This window comes from Vipera ursinii (assembly GCF_947247035.1).
Source record: "Vipera ursinii genome assembly, chromosome: 1".
Taxonomy (NCBI): domain Eukaryota; kingdom Metazoa; phylum Chordata; class Lepidosauria; order Squamata; family Viperidae; genus Vipera; species Vipera ursinii.
Window position 1 is genome coordinate 87,418,648 of NC_139512.1, and position 23,221 is coordinate 87,441,868.

The 23,221-nt window shown below is 43.2% G+C and overlaps 1 protein-coding gene across 1 annotated transcript; it reads right to left on the reverse strand.

Annotated features, from left to right (window-relative positions):
• Window positions 1-7,448: 7,448 nt before the first annotated feature.
• Window positions 7,449-14,521, reverse strand: DBX1 (developing brain homeobox 1; the record flags this gene model as incomplete). The annotated part of the gene is made up of 4 exons (XM_083358269.1): window positions 7,449-7,835; window positions 10,720-10,919; window positions 13,480-13,581; window positions 14,146-14,521. 4 exons carry the CDS (start codon window positions 14,519-14,521, stop codon window positions 7,449-7,451), a joined length of 1,065 nt encoding a protein of 354 aa, XP_083214395.1.
• Between the last annotated feature and the right edge of the window lie 8,700 nt (window positions 14,522-23,221).

A 23,221-nucleotide genomic window follows, 5' to 3' on the forward strand; every position in this document is an offset into this window, starting at 1 on the left:
TATGTTGATTTCTGGACTCTGCTTGGACATCTCCTACACTTATTTTGGAAAGTTTTTCAGAAGCAATTTGCTATTGCCTGTGTGCTTGGGCTGAGAGAGAGTGGCTGGTTCAAAATCACCAAACTGGCTTTGAGTCTAAATTGGGATTAGCAATCCCAGGCTTCCTATTACTAGCCAGGTGCCTTAACCAATTAAGAGACTGCCTCTTTGATGATCATATAGTGATGTAAATCCAGTCACATGTAAGGACTGGAAATCAATGTTTTTTTCAAACAGAAATAACTAACTCATATCAGTGTTTTCAGCAAGGATTTCAGCAAGTGCTCTAATGAGGAAGGTAAAGGTTGAATCATGTTATAAGCTACTGTATTTAGGCCCATCTCACATGGTATGATTCTGGCCAGCATCCAAACAGACCATAAAAAAACCATTTGAAAAGCATGCAAAAAATTACAAAAGTTAATATTATGAAAAGGCTAAGAGATTATGAACAATGGGGGTGCCTCATTAGATTTCCATTCCTTTGGGACACCCTCCCCCCACAGGCCTGATGAAGCAACCAGGTTTTAAGGGACTTCTGGAAAGACAGCAGAGACACGGCCAGTCTCATCTGGAGGGGGGGCAGATGTTCCAGAGGGTGGGGGCCAAGGCAGAAAAGCCTTGTCTCCTGGGTCCCATCAGATGGAACTCCTTAGCAGATGGGACCCGTGGTAGACCTCTCCTGCTGGACCTAATGGGACAGGCCAATGTAATTTCTTTTATTTTTATTTCATTTGTCAAACAAAAATTACAAATTTGAACAGACAAAATAAGAAAATCAAAATGTAACAGGAACAATAGGCACTCTCCCTTAGGGTGAAGTGCACAGAAGTTAAGTTAGAATTAAAACTCTGAAAGTTGATGGCTGAGACAACTGAATCAGGGAAGATAGTGCAGATTTTGACAATTCTGTTACAAAAATAGATTTTTTTCTAACTATCAAAAGGTTTATGCTAAGTTTAAAACAATGGTTCACATGCGTTACATTGTAATTAAAGCTAAAAAAAGTCACTTACAGATAAAGCATTGTGTACAATTTTGTATGCAATACCGAAATCTGACCGCAAGCATCACAGTTCTAAACCATCCAGACCAAGAATTTCAAGCCTAGTAGCATAGGGTATTTATTCTATTATGGACAGAAGAATGAAAGACTTTTCTTGTAAAGGACTTCTGAACTCATTCAACTCTATTAATGTCCGATATCTAGTAAGGATTCCAGACAATTGAATAGTATTCTAGGAAAATACAGGGGGAGACATAGTCCCTCAGGTAACCCAGCCCAGCCATGAAGGTTTTAAACCAGCATTCTGGACCCAGAAGCACACTGGCAACCAATAGCAATAGTAATAAGCACTTAGAGTTATATGCTGCTTCATAGTGGTTTACAGCCCTCTCTAAGCAGTTTACAGAGTCAGCATATTTTCCCCAACAATCTTGGTCCTCATTTTACTGACCTTGGTAGGATGGAAAGCTGAGTCAATCTTGAGCCGGTCAGGAGTGAACTCCTGGCAGTGAGCAGTGAGTTGGCCTGTAATACTGCATTCTAACCATTGCGCCACCATGGCTCTTTTTAATAAAGCTTGTGAAGCAGAAGAGTCACATGTATCCTTTAAGAGCACATATCACTGCCTGCACCAGACATTCTGCACCAGCTGAAGCATATGGATAGTCTTCAAGGGCAGGCCCATGTGGAGGAGATGACAGTACTCCATTGTGGAGGTGACCAAGGCATGAGTGACCATGAACAGAGTCTTCTGGTCCAAGAATGGGTACAAATGGTGCACAGCACACAAAGGTCCTCCTAGCATCACTGCTACCTGCTCTTTGAGCAGGATTCATGAATCTAGGAGGATGTAAAGTTGTTTCCCAGGTCTCTTTGCGGCAATGCCACCCCATTCACTACCAAAGATGGCAGAGTCTCAGCATTGGCAGGCCCCCAAACCCAGAGCCTAGGCCCAGTTGGCAAATTGGAGTGAATTTTTATAAACCCCTCTGCATTCAAAATGTTTTTTTTTTAAAAAGTAGATGTGAAAGGGACAGGAAAAATTACCTCAAAACTGATTAAATCTCTGCCAGATTTAAGATAAGCCGTTGTCTCCTTGTGACATTTTCTGACATGGGTTAGTAAGTTGCTCCAAATTTCCAAAGAAGTTTGACAAGTTTCCGACGTATGGGCTTTTCAAGTGACTCTGAGGCATTGTTTACCTTAAAAGTCCTTTATTAGCCTAAGACACTGGCAAATGCTTGCTCGAAGGAATCTGGAATCTGAAATCTCCGCCCCTTGCACAATATATTAAAACACAATTCTCCACCTTTCTAATTTTGTCATTAATCATATTCTCCAATTAATTTAAAGAATCAGTTTCCCTTCCGTTAGAAAACCCGCCAAGGTCTTACCTTCTCTAGTTAGAGATGGCCTTGAAAGGTGCAATCCTACTCGTCCCCCCTCCCAACCTTAAACTCAGTCTCTTAAAGCAACACACAAGTTTAACATATGAAATGGCTACTTCTTCATCTCTTGTCAAGCAATAATATTCGATGTTAGCAGTGTTGACAGTTGTTTTAGGATTGTGAACCGGGGTCCCGGCACTGGGCAATGGCACGCCAGAAACTAGGCCGCACAAACAAGCAAAGCCCCAGCTGTGGGATGCAGACAGTATGCGGAACCAGGCCCGCCCCCCCCCTCTGGTCCATGGAAAAACCGCTTCCGCAGGACTCGTCCCTGGTGCCCAAAAGGTTGGGGGCCACTGTTGTAAAAAAGACTGCAGAAAAAAGGGGATAAAACTTCATTGAATAAAGGAATAAACAAAAGAATAAATAAAGGAGAAGCTTTCCTGACAGTGAGAACAATTAATCAGTGGAATGGCTTTCCTCCAGAAGTTATGGGTGCTCCCTCACTGGAGGTGTTTAAGAAGAGACTGGGCAGCCATTTGTCTGCAATGGTATAGGGTCTCCTGCTTGAGCAGGGGGTTGGACTGGAAGACCTCCAAAGTCATTCTGGATTCTGTAAACTTTATCCCACTGCGTCCCACACTCATTTATTATGCCCAGATTTCCTGAGAATGTGGTGTTAACAAAAACACCACCATAATTATTATTATTATTTATTATTATTATTTATTGAATTTTTATACCGCCCTTCTCCCGAAGGACTCAGGGCGGTGAACAGGGCATATAAATAGAAATACAAAAGTTAGAAGATTAAATTATTGCCCGAATTAAAACGATCAAAATATAAAAAACATTAAAACCCTAAAATTCCCCCATCAGGCCAGGCCAGCTTGTTCAAATAGATGGGTCTTTAACTCGCGCCGGAAGGAGCGAAGAATTATAGGTTAGGGTTAGGATATTGTATGGGTGGCCAGCGAAATGAAGATGTTAGACCTGCTGCCTGAACTCTCCTAACCACATGCTATGCACATCACCATAATAACATAACATAGCTGCCAATTTTAGTAAAACTGTAATGATATAACATAGCTACACCGTGTTTTTTCTTATGTCCAAGTAGAACTGGAAGGGCTGTTGTTGTTGTTTTTTTGCTTCTTTCAAACCCTTTTCCCATGAGGTAGTGATCTATGTGTTGTAAAAAATACAGCCGCCAGAGCATGTGCAAATCAGCTCCTAACACTCTCGGCACAGGAGGGGCAGCCCCTGACTTACACCAGTTCGCTTATTATTTGATTATTCAAAATTACAACAGCACTGAAAATAAGGGAGCCACGATCATTTTTCAGAGTTACTACCTTAGCAGCATCCCCCATGATTCAGATGCTTGCCAACTGGTTCGTATTTATGACCGCTGCTGTGTCCCAGGGTCACGTGATCAACGTTTGTGACCTTCTCAGAAGCACAGTCAATGGGGAAGCCAGATTCACTTAACTGATCAACTGCAGTGATTCACTTAACAATTGTGGCAAGAAAGGTTGTCAAATGGGGCAAAACTCAACCAATGTCTCACTGAACAATAACAATTTGGGGCTCCATTGTGGCGGTACATTGAGGACTACCTTATTAAAAAATAAAGCTTGCTTCTTGCAGTTCATATGCACCGTAGTGACAATTTGTAGTGAAAAGTAATCTATTTTGTAATTATTATATTTTTTTATTTACACTTGCAAAAGTTCAGTTATTAGTTTCTTTCAAACAGAAGAGCACCACTTAACCTATGTCCCCCTGTTTGTGAAGGGGTGTTTACATATGCAAACTCATGAGTATCAAATTACAATTGTCCAATCCTATTCATAATATTTTGAGTAATATTAATTAATTATATAATTTCTTACACCAGAATAGAATAGAATAGAATAGAATAGAATAGAATAGAATAGAATAGAATAGAATAGAATAGAATAGAATAGAATAGAATAGAATAGAATAGAATAAAGCTGGAAGGGACCTTGGAGGTCTTCTAGTCCAGCCTCCTGCTCAAGCAGGAGATCCTATACCATTTCAGACAAGTGGCTGTCCAGTCTCTGCTTAAAAACCTGCAGGGACGGTGTGCCCACGATTTCTGAAGGCAAAAGCTGTTCCACTGGTTAATTGTCCTCATGCTTTCTTCTTAAATCCAGGTTACTTCAGGGTCTAGCTAAACTGCAAGAACGGAAACCGAACAAAACATTGGGAGTCTGTAGTTCAGCCAAGCTGAGGTGCATCCTAGAAGGCAACTGGTCAATGCCAGGATTCACTCCAAACAAACAACAAACAAAAACTTTATTAAAGTTGGCAAAAAGAAGGCTAAAGGTAAAGGTAAAGGTTCCCCTGCACATGCGTGCTAGTCATTTCCGACTCTAGGGGCCGGTGCTCATCTCTGTTTCAAAGCTGAAGAGCCAGCGCTTGTCCGAGGATGTCTCTGTGGTCATGTGGCCGGCATGACTAGACGCCAAAGGCGCACGGAACACTGTTACCTACCCACTGTAGTGGTCCCTATTTTTCTACTTGCATTTTTTAGTACTTTCGAACTGCTAGGTTGGCAGAAGCTGGGACAAGAAACAGGCGCTCACTCTGTTATGCGGCACTCGGGATTCGACCCGCCAAACTGCCGACCTTCTTATCGACACGCTCAGCGTCCTAACCCACTGAGCCACCGCGTCCCTAAAAAGAAGGCTACACACACCCAAAACACAGAGTAAAAAATAGATAAAATATACAAATTCCTAGTACAATTCTAGGCCAAACAAATTTCCTCAAGTTCCTGCCTTCCCTGAGATAAGTCCTACATTGGGAATGTTGGCAACTCCCCCAAGAACCCAAAGCTCTTCCCACCCCAAACCTGATTGAACTTCTTTTTCTTTATTGGCTCTCAAGGCCCAGGTGACTCACTCTGGGCACAGCTGGCCTGTATGTGATTTAAAGGGCCAGCTGCTCACCACTCCTTCTGCCATTCCCCATTTCTCAAATCAATAAATGTTTGAGTTACCAGCTGCAAGTGTTTTTGCCAGCATCCATTTATCCCTTGCTAAGATATTTCAACCTGCTCCAAGCAAAGAATCTCAAAATAAGGTCTGACCCAAGAACCAGTATGAGAATGGCTAGTTTTGAACATATAGTCGAGCCGCTGATGGTCAAACTGAACTCCCAATTGGGTTGGCAAGAGATGCACATAAGTGTGATATCCTATGGCAATAATACATGGGAGAACCAAGTGAAGCTTCTTACTGGACACAGTCAAGAAGCTGTGACTGAATCCCAAAGTAGTGCTAGCCACGCCACACACAATGGATAAGGTATGAGACTCATTGACCACTAGCTACTTAAACTAGTGTTAGCGAGCTCTCCACAGAACTGGAACATCCTCACAATGTATGGGATTCTGAACAATACATATACACAGAGAGAGAACAGCATCTGGGTAACCACAAAAGTCACAAAGTATTTCGAAAGGCACACATTTATGAAGGCCACTGATTGCATATATTGCTTCAAAGGAGGATTCCTGCTTTGGTTCTCACATCTGCCTTGACTGGGTGATTCAGCTGAAGCTCAGTTGAATTCCAACATTGCCTCAAAGCTTTGCATAGCCCTAGGTTTTAATCAGAAGACTGAGGTCCAACTAGGATTTGATTAAAGACCTTTGACCTTGAAGTTTCTTTTGTTTCATCACTGTAATTGAGGCTATCATGGAATAATGTTGATAGTATTATTTATTCATTTGATTAATGCATTTGCCTTATTTGCTGGGTCATAGGACAGTGGTGGAAATGACTGCTTTGTAAAACCAGTGTAATAGTAAACTAATATTTGGAATTTTACTGCTAGCAAACTTCTTAACTGAGGCCCTCTTGCTAAAGCTGATTATCCCACAGGAAAGGATAGAAGAAATCCTCAAATAGGACAAGAGCAAACAATTATTTCACTTCTTAAATCTGTGGAATGGAATGTGTGTACATGAAAGTTAACAGCATCCTACAGATAAACCACAGAGAGTGGTGTTTATGGACACAAGAATGCTTTGGCTTTTCAAGCTGCTCATCCCTCCTTCTACTGACTTCAGACAGTTTATTCTGAATTGAATAAAGTCAATTTCCAGCTAACAATATTTAGTCAGTAATTTTCCTATGCTTGTAAAAGTAAATTGGCATTGGAGACAAATATGATAGCTTTTACTGATTTGTAAAATTTCAGCACAGCAGATTTCAGCGGGTCATGTCTGGAAACACCTTATTGCAAATACTTCATAAATAATAGGATATAAATGCTTTTAAAAAACACTCCAATTCAATAAAAAAAATTCAGCCTTGCAGTCTATTTTCAAAGGCATCTGCTTCATTTGTAAAATATACATATTTAAATCTGTACACAGCAAGAATACAAAATAACGCTTTATATAAGTTACATAGCTAAAATCTAAGCTCCTCTTAGGGTTTAACAAAATTACAAAACACATATATACAATCAGTCTCCTATTTTCCCATCATATACAATCAAATATACAAAGCTTTCTGCTTTATCTGTAAACATACAAGAGCCCTACAACATGAATATACAAAATAATGTACAGTTCATATCTGCTATGCAAAGACAGCAAAAATTAACTAAAAAAACCGAAGAGGCAAACTTGTGTACTTATACCCACATATGAAATATGCCTTCTAGATGTGTTGGCCAAGTTTGGCTGAGAACATTAAGAATCGGAATCCAACATTTCTAGACTAGTTTTAAAAATAGGTTTTTAAATAAGAATGCTGGCTGATTAGACAAAACCCAACAGATTGTAACAGCTAAGGCTTCACAGCTTGGATAGATATAACATATGGCATGTAAAAGTCTTGTAGATGAATGGCGAGCATTGCATTTTCCACAAGAAATGCATGGATGTGGAAAAGCATTACCTTTTCAATCAAATAGCCCTTAATTTATGTACAACCCCCTCAATGTCTTCTCTTTTTTTCATAAGGAGAAGGTCTCTATGAAACTGTGATCTCCTCATCTTCCTCCTCCTCCCCTTCTTCCTCCTCCTCTTCTTCTGAGTCTGAAAAGTCTGATGGTTTACTGGGACTACTGGAATGTGTGGGGGAGGGGAGCATCTGGGAGTCCAACCTGTCTCTCTGATGTGTGTGAACTGTGGACTGGTGGTAACCTAAAGAATCTCTTGGGCTCACTGGGTACAATGGGGACACCGCCCCTGCTTCCTCCTCTTCCTCCCCAATGCCCTTCTTGCCCACGTCACTGAGGTCTGGGTGAGGGTTGAACTTTGTGGGTAAGGTTTGTTCCCGGCAGCCACCGGACGACAGAAGTTCTCTCTCTTTGGAGTTTCTCCATTTCATTCTTCTGTTCTGGAACCAGATCTTTACCTAGAATTTTCAAATATACAAGAAAGGCGATCAAGTTAACCACACACAAGACTTGCGTCAACCCTGAAATACTTTTCTGAGGTCAAACCTTTCAAGAACTGCGATCCTTCTCTTCTTTCAAAGCTCCAATGAGTCCATAGGCAATAGTATAGTGTAGGAAATTGATACAAATGAATGCATTTGGGGAAATTTCAACTTCAAAACACACCAAGAATAATTTTATAGTTTGGTCTAGCGCAGGGGTAGGCAACCTCGGCTCTTTTATGACTCGTGGACTTCAACTCCCAGAATTCCTGAGCCAGCCATGCATGAATTCTGGGAGTAAGTCCACGAGTCATAAAAGAGCTTAGGTTGCCTACCCCTGGTTTAGTGGTTAGGTCACTAGACTAGAAATCAGGAGCCTGTGAGTTAGGCATGAAAGCCAGCTGGGTGACTTGGGCCAGTCATTTTCAACCTAACTTATCTCAAAGGGTTGTTGTGGGGAAAATAGGAGAAAGGACTATTGTGTATGTTCCCCACTTTGAGGTATTTATAAAAATAGTAAAAGCAGCATAAAAAAATCTAAATCTAATCTACAATGTAAACAAAGTGCTGTATCTATAGGATGCAACCAATCTATCGGATTCTTCCAGAATCATCAAAGTGGTCCAAAAATTCACATCTTGTTGTTAAATATGAGAGACTGTGATTTTTGTATTATAGATTTTTTTAATGACACTCTGCAACAGGCCTGACCATTATTTGGCTTCCCAGACATGTAGCCTTGCTAAAGGTGGCAGCAACGTGAAAATTAAGAAAATCTAGTTTTTCTTCTTTTCAGTTAAAGAAGCATATCAGTTATAAGAAGAAAATAAGTGAAGGAAAGTTTTAAAAGTTTTTTTTAAGAAAAAACCCTAAATAAATATAAAGGGTGGAATATATACAAAAATCTGGGAATAGATTTTTAAGGAGAAATTGTAAAAAAAAATCCATATTCAAATACATTTGAACAGATGAACAAAATTTATTGTAGGAAACAGATCATTAATAAAACTAAAAATGGAGATGAAAATTGAAGAAAATAATTCTCCACAGTTGAATAAAAATGTAAAATAAAGACAAGAAACTTAGAATTAATGGATTACAAAAGATAGTATGGCAATTTTTAATGATTTCCTCAAACACATTAGATTGCCTAACTAATTCAATGTGCCTTCTCATGATAAAATAAGCTAATTTGATTGTAACACCTCAAACAAAATACAGCTATTTTAACTAATATGATTTTAGATCAATATAGGAATTATTTTATGATCGCATCTCAATTACTTGCCAATACAGATTTAAATTAAATTTTATGCCACAAAAAATTCCAAGGTGATTCATGAGATTTTTTATCCCAAATCCTCTTCCCACATTGGGCTTTCAAGACAATTTCTTAAAGTTTGCATAATACTGAAGAAGTTCCTTGGATTTTAAATCTAATGGGAAATAATTATTTGGCTGAACTTTTCTCACACAGAGGGATGAATTTACCCACATCTCCCCCACATTTCCTGAAATATTTCCTTTGCTGCTTGTTTTCTCCAGCTTTACTTTAGTTATTCTTTTTCTGTTAATATCTTAAACATTAGCTGGGCTGAATTCTCAACTTTGTGTGCCCTGTAGATATTTTGGACTATAGTTTTCATAATCCCGAGTCATCAGCTACAACCACTGTTCACCTGTAATATTCAGTAGCAACTGTTGTCAGTTAAAACTGAATGTTGGAACATTCTCTAATTGAAATAGTCCTACAATTCCACTTTTATCTTTACTGTATCTCTGTAATTCCAGTACCCTTAGTTCCACCTTTTCAGATAAGGATATGGAACGCTGGGACTCTTAGTTCCTCAAATCTCAGGTTCTTGACCCATTCTTTACCACCAATTCACCTTACAGTTCACCTTATGGATCAGACCCACCTATAATGATCTCACTGATTTTCTAAAGTAAGAAAGCAAGACCCACATCTCTGTCCCATCTAGTGTGGGAATCGGAGTAGAAAGAGAGAGCGCAAACATCTTTTCTATGGCTCAATTCTTTAAAGAAACTATTTTAATTTGGTAAACCTTCTCATCCTAAAATTCTCTTTGAAAAGTTTGATCATGCTAACCTTGTTTAAGGATTTTATGGGATAATATAGGTAAAGGTAAAGGTTCCCCCACACATGCGTGCTAGCCGTTTCCAACTGTGGGGCGGGTGCTCATCTCCGTTTCAAAGCCGAAGAGACAGCGCTTGTCCGAGGACGTCTCCGTGGTCATGTGGCCGGCATGACTAGTCACCAAAGCGCACGGAACGCTGTTACCTTCCCACCGTAGTGGTCCCTATTTTTCTACTTGCATTTTTATGTGCTTTCGAACTGCTAGGTTGGCAGAAGCTGGGACGAGTAACAGGCGCTCACTCTGCTACGCGGCACTCGTGATTCGACCCGCCAAACTGCCAACCTTCTGATTGACAAGCTCAGCATCCTAACCCACTGAGCTACCATGTCCCTGTCTGGGATAATATAAATACCTTCAATTTTGCGGGTAAGTCTTTTCAGTATGCTATGTGCATGCTGCACTTGCCTTGGTTATTATTCCACTGGATGCTTTATCTTACATTAACTGCAAATCCCAAGCATCTTTTAAAGGGCAGCCCCTCAGAGCTGTTGTTCCATTCACTCATTTCTGCTTTCACACAACACGCTGAATAATAAACTAACTTCACTGGCTAAGTTTCTTCCTTACCTCACACCAAATATTATTGACTAATTTGTTGCTTATTGTAATTGGGTGATTTAGCCCATAAATTAAGGAACAGCTCACAAACTGCCTAGAGATTAACCAGTTTATTATGACTGGATAGCAGGATAAAGAATTACCTGGGAATCTTTCAGGCCCAGCTTAGCTGCCAGTTTTTTCCTATCTGGTTTGCTGATGTATTTTTGTTTCTGAAACATTTTCTCCAGGGCTTTCCGTTGTACATCTGAGAAAACTGCTCTACGGAGCATCCCTCGGCGAGGTTTCCCTCGAGCAGCCAGGGGCCAAGAGAATGTCCCAGGGATAGGCACCACAGAGGAAGCTGTCAGAAAAAAAGAATGAGCATGATTGGCTAAATCAGCTGGAAAAAAGACGGAGCCAAGGATATCCCTGTTCCCAAAGAGGGCATCTACAGTGTATTCTGTTCAAATTAATGACAAATCTCCCCGTGACTTGCATGCCTAAAGATATGGCCACTAGTTATCCCTTCTCTCTTATTGTGGCTCCTCATTTTCTTTACATACACTTATCTGGATCTAGCAGATCACAACTTTTAATCTGAATTCATGAAACAGACTTGCTGTTCTTTCCAGCAAATGTAACTTGATTCCATTTAATAGATCATGTCAATATATTTACAGCTAGCTTGCTTCGTTACCAAATCCAAAGATATGAGGACAGAAAAGAAAACAAGAGCTAAAAAAAGAGGGTATTTAAAAAAGTGACTATTATTAGATTTTCAAAAAGTATACCACACACATCATTACATCCAAAGTAAAAATAAGGGACTTTTTTTAAAAGCTAGAATAAAGCCTTCATTTTTACATAAACATTGTGGTCAATAGGTATTCATCTTTTTTTTAAAAGAATATATATATATGAATCTTTCCTCCCTCTTCCTTACAAAACTTGTAGAATTCATTCTGGAGACATGAAAAGTAACAGCTAATTAGCACACTGACTGGTTCCCAATGGGATTGGTATGATAAAAAGGGCAGAGTTTTGCCTTTAAGTGGAAAGAAAAACTCCCAAAGAGAAACAGAGATTCTAATGAAGCGTGAATAGTAATTGTGTAGTAATGAACTAACAGAAAAAGACTGAGGACAAGCAGCTAAAGCCATATATTATTGGAACAAAAGACATTTACACTTTCAAACTAAACACAACTGCATGCCAAGCTGCTTGGGAAGAATACTGATGACACAGCCTTCTCTTTCCCCAAATCATTTTCATTAAATGGACATGAAAAGCTATATATAAAGCTCAAGTTGTTTTCATTGGGCCATTCAAGGAGTGGAGAAAGGAAGCACATTCTATTATCAAGAGAATGAATGGAAGAGCTCTTGGCTTTTGGAACAGAATAGATGCAGTTGAAGCAATATTTATTAACTTTGTTATTTTTAGTCATAATTTTACTCAGTTCCAAAACTAAGGTCTGAAGTTAATTTGATTTAGCTATTTAGCTCGTTTATGGTGAACGCAGAATTTTCTGCAACTTTATGACCTTTGCTTACAGGACTAAAGTATAATATGAAGCATATGAGAGTATTCTGATATTTAACTCTCCCTTTCTATTGGTCTCTTTGTATGTGTCTCTAATTACAAATGAAGTTAGAAAATCCAAACACTATAGAATTCTTCAGTAAGGATGATTATCTTTATATATTGCTTCTGGAACATCGCTCTAGACATTTCTTAGAGATATTCCAATCTTTAAAAAAAGGAAAGAATCCTCGGGAGAGATGGCAGGCGACTTACTAGTGAATTCTTAATGACTTCTTTTCCAAGTACTGATTAAGTTGCTTTGCTACTTGTCTTAGCTGCTCTCCAGGTATTTACTTTTTTTATGGAGAGAAGTGAGCTGTATTGGTCCAGCAACATTAAGGATAGGGACAAATGGTAGTTCTCAGGTGAAAGTGCATAGATGTGTCTTGCTCTTCTTCCTTTTAGCCTTATTTTGCAGACCCACAAACCCTTCCTCCTTTCCATGCCTTCTTGGATGTAAGAACTCGGCCGAAGCAAAAACTTTTCGGAGAAGAGAAGGTTGAAGAAGGTTGGCTTCGGTGTGGCCACACCGAAGCACCCAAACAAGGGAGCTCCCCATGAGGTCTTGTGAAACCGTTGGCAAAGCGAATGACCCTTAATGAGAAATTAGCCCATGGCTGGTAAATGTCTATCAGCAGCACCGTAGAGTCAGCGCCGGGTCTGTGTGTGGCTGCCCGGAGGGAGCTGACCAAATTGGTCATGGTGCTGAAACTTTTGTTGATAGCCGAGCGAAAAAGCCGCGACTCTGTGGGAAAACTGCCGCCCCGAAAGGAAGGCCGGCAGCAGCTCAGTCAGAAATCAAGCGCCTCACACTTGGACCGTGACCATCCCGGCTAATTTGTAGTGCCGGGGGGGGGGGAAAGGCGGGGGAAAGAATTGGGAAGCAAAATGTCACGCCGTCGCCGCTTGTGCTAAATAGGGCATCAAATTGGCGCGACTGATTCTTCAGTGTTGTACCCCGTCCAACCTCTGAACCGGAGGCCCGTCCTCCCCTCCTCTCCTCTCCCCACCCTTCCCCACCCCTCCGAGAGAGAGAGAGAGAGAGAGAGAGAGAGAAGGGGCCGATTTGAAGAAATGCTCACCACAAAGGGAATAGCTTCGGGGATGCCGTTAGGCCAAGACTCTGAGGCAGGAATCCAGGATCAGGAGGAGGAGGAGGAGGCTCAAGCGCAGCGGGGTCAGCTTACACTATGTTGAGGCCCGACTAGGAAGATCCTCTGCTACAGGAAAACCTCTCCCCGCTCCCGAAGCTACTGCCTAGATACGTCGGGGGCAGTCGAAGAGAGCAGGGGAAAGAGGGATGGGCAGTTGAGTAAGCCGCTCGCCTCGAAACCTACCTGGGAAATAAGACGACCTAATGAAAGGTTGGAAGGAGCCTTCGAAGTAGGGGAAGGAGAAGGTCTTGACGGGGACGTTCTGGATCAGCGCAGGAGAAGTCTCTGGGGAAAGAAAAGGAAGCTTAGCAAAGACCCGAAGTGCGTCTCAAGTGGCAAGCTTACATTTCTCCGCTCTCCTGCAGAACCGAGCGAAACACTTGAGATCCGAACTGCTCTTCCGATTCACCCATAGGTTGGATCCCGCTTCCTTCATTGGCCAGCCCGCCGCACTGGCGGGAACTAGGAGAGGAGCGACTCGGGCGACTGTCTTTCCGGGCCCTTGGCAGATTTTAGCTGACCCCTGGCTTCTCTTCCCCTAATTTTCACCCTGGGTCCGATTCATTCTGCACGGGCGGACCGCTTGCGGAGGCAGGAGCGCGCCGGCTCCCTGTGGTGGTGCCGGATTCTCTTTACGAGTCCCAGTCCCACCTGGTTGATGACGCGCCACTCTGCGAGTCCCTCCTTCTACTTCCCTCTCGGAGGACGCGTCCGACGAGCACGATCTTTGCCCTTCCGGCGCCATTCACTACCCACCTGATTTCCCCCCTCTCCGTCTCTCGGCGCCCTTCCCGACACTCTACGCAGAGGGCTGACTCGGCGGGCGCTGTTGACGCGCTGGCCACTTACCTGTCCGCGGAGGTGAGGACAGGATGGCGTTGACTCCGAACTTCAGGAAAGTGGCGTCCCCGCTGGAAGTGAGCGACGAGCGGGCGGAGCAGCTAGTCTTGGCGCCGGAGGAATCAACCCTCGCCAGCTCGGCTGAGCTCGCAGCTTCAGTCCTGGCGGCCCCGACGCCGGCAACTGGGGGAGACAAGCTGGGCGGCGGGGCGCTTCCTCGGGCTGGATAACCGGCCGGCCGGCCGATCCGCAGGAGATCTTCCACCAAGAAGCCGGAGGGGCCGGTGAAGGCGGACTGCAGCGTCTGAGGCAACGTGAGAGCCGGGGTCGGTCGCAAGAGACTAGGGTACACGGCGGGAGGCGCAAGCAGGCTTGGGAACATCATGGCCTGGGCGAGAGAGAGCGCCAAGATCGGGCAGGCAGGCAGGCAGGCGAGCGAGGCTGGAGGGAAGGGCGCTCTTCGCCGAGACACGGAGGGAAGCCCTCGCTTACAGATTAGATAATACTAATATTAATCACCGCCCGATGCTCGTCTGCTCTGTCCCTCCCCCTTCTTCCTCCTAGCCCTGCCTGCCCGACGGCCCCCCCGCCCTCTTCGGCAGAGATCCACCTCGCCAGTCGGCCGGGGTCTCCTGGCCCTTCCTCCGTGGCGGTGGGTTTTATAGTGGTCAGCGCCGCCGAGGCGCTTTCAAAAGTGACAGCTCTAACAATGGGGTGCTCCACTTGAGCTTCATTCATCGGACGCTCGGGGCTGCCTCATTGGTCCGGGGGTGCAATTTATGATTGGATTAGCCTTCATAAGCAACCGGCGCACAATGGGCCGCCACAAAGAAGGTGCGGTCATCAAGTTTGCATATTGACCGCCTCGTTGGGAAAGCTGTGGCTCCAAAGGCGGCCGGCGGCAGCAGGGTGTTGATCCGAAGCGCTGGGCACGAACGGACAGAGGGACACACACACACACACACACACACACACACGAATTAAATGCCTTTTTAAAAAGTTCCAATGACACCTCCCCTCCAGAGGGAAAAGGATTATTCAAGAGAAGCGGAACGCTACATTTATTTGCATTCATTCCGTTTTCCTTTTCGCTGAGGCTAAGGAAATTAGACGATATATTCATATAATCTTATTCTGACACTTTCTAAAGAATGGAGAGTACAAATGAGGCAAGAGGAAATCAGGTTTCTGCTGTGGATGAAAAAGGAGGCTGAAGTAGGAACCAGTGGTTTATTAGGTCTGTTCCTTTGTCTAGCTCCAGGGTCTGGGTTCCTTTAACAGTTAAAAGTATTCTGGCAAAGAGCTCTAATATTTGTTTTCCTAGCTTTGGGAAAGGATTGCAGATCATAAATCTGTTTTCAGTGGCTCCAAATATAATGAAAATTCTGAGCGTGCATACAGTTTCCTACAGTAGCTCATTCCTATTTTAACTCTGAAAAGTGAAAAAAATCACTTTTTAAATACTCAAAAAATTATTTCACGTTGCTTGTTCCACCTTCTTGTTATTGAATAACAATAACAATCAGACGCCTTCAAGTCAGCGTCGACTCTTACATGTAAATAGATTTTCTTCCTGATGATTTCATCCTGATGATGTTCCAGTGGTGCCAATAAAAATAACAGGCCTTTAAAAAAAAGAAAGAAAGAAAATACCCTCCGGTTAACTTTACCCCTACTTGTAAATTAAAAATATGGAGCATAATTGTACTTATTAAATGGATTTGAGGGAAAGGCTAACTAAACTGCAAGAATATTTTAGCTGGTTTGAACTCCACACTTACATAATTTACAATATTTTTTTTATTTAAGTTGTTTCCACTGACATTCAAATCGCATTGCTTGAATTGCTTCAAATGACCTGGACCAAATTGGCTTAAATTCATACAGAGTTAGACTGATGGCTTTCAACACTGGATTTTTTAAAAGCACAGACAACCCCCACAATAGATATAGCTGAAACCTTGCCCACACCTCCCTGGAATAAGCCATTGAACAAACAGGAATTTTAGTTTTATTCAAAATGCAACATGTATAGACTTGCAGCAACCTGTTGCTCAAGTCTAAAAGTTAACTTGGCTTATCTGGGTTTTAAAGCAGACTTTCTGAAAGCACTTTTTTATTCTACCTAACTGAAGAAGTCTCCATCACAGCAGGGGATAATTCCTCTAAAACATGGAGGAGGAGGAGGAGGAGGAGGAGGAGGAGGAGGAGGAGGAGGAGGAGGAGGAGGAGGAGGAGGAGGAGGAGGAGGAGGAGGAGGAGGAAGAAGAATTCATGGAGTTAGAGGAGGAGGAGGAAGAAGAAAATGTGCAGAGCAAAGGAAAGGGAAAGCAATGAACATTGCATGGAATCACAGCAAAGGCTTAAAAAAATCCCCTTCCTTTGCAAAAAAAAGTAACAGATGTGTTAAAAACTTTGTATTTTTTAAAAATCCCCCATTCATCCTTTTCTGTGGTGAACTATTAGCCAGTAGAAGCGTGCAGCCCAAGGCAAGCAGCCCTGATCCTATTAAGCATGAAGTAACTGTCACCTTCAGCTGTTCTCCCTCGCCACACACACACTTTTCCTGCCTTTTTTTAACTTGGGAACACAAAGCTTTCTCCCTCCCAAAAATCTTATTAACCAGCTTTATTTCTCCGATAGGATTTTTTTTAATGGTCATGATCTCCATGTCGGTGCTTTAACCATTCAAAGAAAAGGGAGAGAAAGGCGTGGGCTGGGGGGGAAAAAGAAAAGTGAAAGTGCATTGGCGATTTATATCACATTAGGAGGAGAAAGAACGCCTGTTCAACCTCTCCCTTGACTCAAATCAAAAAGTTATTTGAGAAAAGGCAAAGGGAATTAGTCAAGGAAAGACTATTCCACCCCTTGCTCCCCCCCCACCAAACGAACTCCCCCCTCTCAGGATGGGTGGCTGGAGAGCCTTGAAACAAAATAGTGGGACCCGAAAAGAAACCACAGAATGATTTTTCTATTTAAGGGTTTGTTTTTTATGCATTAAATCTGTTGTGGCTTGGTTTAAAGAGAAATGGAATTTAAATGTGCACAAAGAAAGCCAATTTGGATTGAAGTTTGAATTAAATTTCCTGCAGAAGACCAGAGTCTCTGCTGGGATACTGTTCCCTGGCTTGGGAAGTTTGAAAGAATTCTTACAAAATCACCAAGTAAAAAGAAAAAGACAAATTCCGCCTCAGTCTGATAGTCAGTTAGTTCATCAAGTTTTCAAAAAAAAAAAGATAAGATGGAAAAGTTGTGGGCATCTTGCTTGGAGGGAACTTGACTCTTTAAGTACTGAGCTAGTGATTGCAATGATCTAAAAATAGTAGCAGAAAAAAAATGTTGGGACACTAGGTATCTGCAGAAGAGGTGTGCAAAAAATGTTCACATTCTGTCTTCAGGCTTTTCAGACCTCAACAGTTCTGAAGTGAAGGCTTCTTTTCCCATGGAAATAAATTCCTAGCCCTCCAGCCATAAGGAACCTTGTCCTTTTAATTTGCAGGTAGGAAAGAAACACCTCAAACTTGTTTTAGTATGATGGCTTCTTTCTGCACACAACTGAAATCTGAGATGTGTAGGAAACTTAACAATGGGACTTTCTGGTTGCCTCTGAAAGCTGAGTTCCATGATTTAAAAAAGGAAGAGGTTACAGAATTTCAGCCTTCATGTTTTCCCTCAGTAGAAACATTGGAAAAACTATTGTGAAAACTGGAATCATACAAAGACGCACCAATCTTTAACTTCAGGACATTAATCTGGAAGATCTCCAAGTAAGTGGTACTATGTTTTAACTGAGTTCTAGGTACACAGCCAAAGCTCTGTTAAGGCATACTTTGGTAGTGAGTTCTAGTTTTGTAGTGGTTAAGGTACCACATGAGAAAACAGGAGGCCATGAATACTAGTCCTGCTTTAGGCACAAGGCCAACTGGCTGACTTTGGACCAGTCACTTCCTCTCAGCCCGGGAAGAAGCCCATGGCCAACCACTTCTGAAAAACCTTGCCAAGAAGACTGCAGGGACTTGTCCAGGCGGTCACCAGGAGTCAGAAAGTGACAGCAAGGCACACTCAAATTTGTAAAGCAAGTTCTGCTGGAACCAAGTGAGGTAGACCTGGTAGGATTTTTATTTTTAAAATAATAACCGGGGTCTACCTTTATGGACACTGAGGTCCTTGGTGGAGCAGTGGGCTAATGCCTCCTTAAGTAACACCAGCTGCCTGCAATTAGTGCAGGTTCGCATCCCACCAGGCTCAAGGTTGACTCAGCCTTCCATCCTTCCCAGGTAGGTAAAATGAGGACCCAGATTGTTGGGGGCAATTAAGCTGACTTTGTAATAATGCCGCTTGGGTGTGTGTGTGTGTGTGTGAAAGCCCTAATAAGCAGGCATATACATAGAATGAAGGCTACTGCTAAGCTTGTAAGCCGCCCTGAGTCTTCGGAGAAGGGCGGGATATAAATGGAATTAAAATAAAATAAAATAAAATAAATAAATAAATAAATAAATAAACTGCGATTTTTGGCATCCAGGCTCAGCTCTAAATAATTCGCCTTTTAACCTCAGCTCCGGAGGTCGTTTGCAAATAGACCATTTCTAACGGGGGAAGACCGAAGTCCCGCGTTGATTTATCCAAGCTGTTCTGCTGACTTAAAGGCCGGGCCCAATTGCCCTACAAACCTGCCATCTCTGCGCTTGGCTCCTACGAGGCCGGGCTGAAATGCCGCAGACAAACAACTCATTAACCCCTGCGCCCCCCCCCCCCCATTTCGTCAAAACTTCTCCGAAACTTTTCTTCTTAGCGTCCGACGCCGGCGACCTCCTTCCTCCAACGCGTTTGCTTAGGCCGGGGGTAGGCAACCTCGGCTCTTTTATGACTCGTGGACTTCAACTCCCAGAATTCCTGAGCCAGCTTGGCTGGCTGAGGAATTCTGGGAGTTGAAGTCCACGAGTCATAAAAGAGCCGAGGTTGCCTACCCCTGGCTTAGGCGGAACGCAGATCCAGGAGTTTTACGCCGCCGGGATCCGGCGACCCGCCACTTTTCGTCCAAGGCCCCGAAGCCAAGGCGACGGCAATGGGCTGCAATGCAACGCCCGCCCCGCCCCGGGGGATTAAAGCGAGCACGACAGGAAGCCGGAGGCGCCTGGGCCTCAAACGGATGTCTGCTCGGGTTACTTCGGGGCAGGTTTCGGAGCAACCGCTGGGCCGCTCGGAGAAGGCGGCTTTTTATTCGCCTCTTGGCGGCCTGGGTCGAGCGCACGCCGCGGCACAGCCGCGTGCGCCCGGTCTCTCTTTGGGCCCGTTTTGGGCCTTCGGTAAGCGCCGAAGCGAAAGGTTTCGGAGACGGGGAAGCCAGGTGGAAAAGCCAAAAAAAAAAAAGGGGAGGGGGTCTTATTTCCCCACAAACACACCGTCTGGCCCGCGGGACCTTTGAATGCCTCTTTCAAAGGCGCTGCTCTTGGTCATTTCAAGGAGGGGAATTTTCCCTCTAAATCAGGAGTCTCCAACCGTGTCGATTTCATTGAAGCCTTGTGGACTTCAATTCCCAGAATTCCCTACCCAGCCATAATGGCTGGGTAGGGAATTCTGGGAGTTGAAGTCCACAGGTTGAAAAGTTGCCAAAGTTGCACAGCCTTGCTCTAAACCAAGGGTGCCCAACCCCGGGGGTCCGTGGACAGGTCCCGACCTGTGGCATGCCAGAAACTGTTCTGAGCAAACAAGCAAAGCCCCTCTGCGGGATGCAGGCAACACATGAAAAAGACGGCCATGCTGGTCTGCGGAAAAACCTCTCTCCACGGTACCGGTCCCTGGTGCCCAAAAATTTGGGGGCCCCTGCTTTAAACCCTGTCAGAAAGCCAGCACCTGACATGTGTCAAGTGGAGCAGGTATACAGCCCCACCTTCACTCTGATGCCCTTACCTTCACATTTCTTGACAGCAATTCCTTGCTGCCTTCTTTGGGCTTTAAAAGTTCAAGGCTGGGATGGGATGGAGGAAAGATCTGTTCTAGGCTTGAGAGCAAACCAAATTAACAAAAGCATTCCTGATTGATTTTTTTGATTAAAGTTATTTTCCACTGCTAGCGATCACATACATTTTCTTCATGACAGTTAATATGTTCCTAACCCTAACATGTTATTTCACATCTCCCAACAGTGTGCTCATCAACTCTGTATCTGAATCCATCCGCCTTGCTATCAATTGTCCTATTCTTATCTTCCACCTTTCCCAGCATTAGAGCATTTCTATAGAGATAATGGATCCAAAGTAGAATGATTATGTGTGCTAGACCTTTCCTGGGCTGTCCACTTCCCAAAGACTTTGTTTTTTGTTCTCATTAGGAATCTTTTTAGTGTCCTTGCCCACAGCTCTCCTTAGAAGATCACATAGGAGCTGTGACCAGGGGGGCCTTCACTCGGGTTCGCCTGGTGCGCCAACTACGACCCTATCTGGACCTGGATGCCTTGCGTACAGTCACCCATGCACTTGTGACCTCTCGCCTTGACTACTGTAACGCTCTTTACATGGGGCTGCCCTTGAAAGTCACTTAGAAGCTTCAGTTGGTACAGAGTGCAGCTGCACGGACACTTTTGGGGGCTTCCCGATACTCCCATATTACACCTCTCCTCAGTGAGCTGCACTGGCTTCCAGTTGCCTTCCGAGTGAAATTCAAGGTGCTAGTGATGACATACAAAGCCCTACATGGCATGGGTCCGGATTACCTACGGGAGCACCTACTGCCAGAGTCAACACCCCTCCGTCCTGTGCGCTCCCACAGAGAGGGCCTCCTCAGGGTGCCACCGGTCAGAATGCCAGCTGGTGGCGCCCAGGGGGACAGCATTCTCAGTGGGTGCGCCAACCCTTTGGAATTGCTTGCCTGCCGAAATCCGGATGGCCCCCAACCTTCGCACCTTCCGACGTGACTTAAAAACATACCTATTCCAGCAAGCCGGCCTGGCCTGATAGATTTTGGGATAGATTTTGGGGTTTCATTTATTTTACTATTATTTTTACTGTATACTTACCTTGCTCTGTACACCGCCCCGAGTCCTTCAGGAGAAGGGCGGTATATAAAAACAAACAAATAAATAAATAAATAAATAAGTGGTGCCCACTTAGTGTCCTTGCCCAAAGTAGAGAGCCTTTCTAACAGTTATTAACTGAGGAATAGATTACATGCCCTCCCTGTTTTATTTAGGTTCTTCCAACCCTTTTGACATCACACTGCTGAAATAGTGTGAAAAAAATGACTAATTTTTAGTGGCATCATTTTTTTTTACAAATTATAGATGAGAATAGGACCCCTTATTTCCCCCAGAATGGAAGAATTCTGAATTGTGATGATTATTTAACAATACAGTAACTATTCAGAATATAGAATAACAGAAGGGACCTTGGAGGTCTTCTAGCAATGAATGCAGAGAGCCATATACTTTGGGTGTGTGGTTCAAGTTACTGATGGTCTAAAAAAAATCTGTCCTTTGCAAGGTTTAGAAAATTAGAAGAAGGGTAAGACAACCGATATGGTAATGCAAAACATGAAAAAGATTACCAGAAGACATGATGAGCTATAACTGAAAACAGGTCAAGATAGTAAACCTTTGCCTGTAGAGTAAACATGGATCATGCCCAATTAGGTGGCATCTTCTCCATACCCAGTTTCCTGAAAATCTGCTCCTGAAGTTAAAGAATTGTAAAGGATACAGTACAAAGCACAACAAATAGCGAGGAGGATGGGTTAAGAGCAACTAAGGATCGAGATCATAGAGGGTGTTTACAAATTTTGTCCTCCTTAAAGTAATAGACTATGAAGATTCTTGAAATGCCTACACAGTAAACTCTTTTCTTTTATGAAAAAGCTTTCTTCAAGGCAATCCTATGAACGTCTATTCAGAGTTCTAAAGTATTTATTCTCAGATTAAACCTTTCCACACGTGCTTAGAAGTCACAAGCAAGTGGGAGAAGGGCAGGGGAGCAAAATGTTCATTGCAGTTGAACCCCTCTTTGGTACTTAAGACATGTAGATGACAAGGCTTCAATCCATAGACGTCCATGCCTTTTTCCTTTGTGGACCATCCCAAGTACAAGCTCATTCTTGTGACCGAAATAAGATTAATTAATGCAAAATTGGTTTCTATAGACTTTCAGAATGTTTAAAAATTCACCTTATTGTTAAATGAAAATCTACATAAATAATTATGAAAATATAATTTGGGGGACTATGGAATACCATGTCTGGAATTGAGCAAAACTGGAAGGTCTAGGTAAGGCAACAGCTGTTGAAATGAGACAACCAAATGGGCTAACTTACAGAATACTGGGACCCATGACTCCCATAGGAATGAACTTGTGGCCGTTTTCAGTGCCATTGCGCCTTCTGATTACACTTCCCAGAAACCTATAGACTGCATGGTACAAGGGAAGATGGGAGGGCCATACCCTTATCTTCTTTCCCACTTCCTTCTGGTTCCAATTGGTTGGTAGCAAGATCAGACAGGTGAGTAGCAATTGGCTCCTTTGGAACATAGGCTAAAATGTCAAATCTTGTAATAGTCGTGAGTGGCAAGGAAGGACAAGGGAGAAACTCAGATGCCTTTTGGCGAAGTAAGACAGGCTGGTGTGTGGTGTGTGTGTGTGTGTGTGTGTGTGCCAGCCAAGATGGAGGAGGAGTGTGATTTCCAAAGCTTCCTGCCAGCTTTCCAAAAGCAAAGTCAATGAGAAAACCAGCAACAAGTCAGAAGTTGCTCCTATTCTCAGTGATTTTTTTGCTCGCCCACCATCATTCTGTTTCTCTAAAGTAAGAAAATCTGAAAAATCTGAAAGTATGTCTAGTTATTCATACATGAGGAGAGGGATGGGCATCTAGGTGAGCTACAGCTGAGATTTAAAAAGAACAAAAGTATCCATTTAAACACACTTCAGTATATATGCTTTTTTTTTTCAACCTGCAGAATTGGGAAGTCAGATAAATATTGGAGTTCCTGTGCATTTTGCAATGGATGGCAAGCTTTTCTGTGGCATTTGTCTCTCTCTGCTTCCTTGAGTGGCTCAAGAGGGAAGTTCTCTATATGTTTTAAGACCTTCGGAAGCATCCT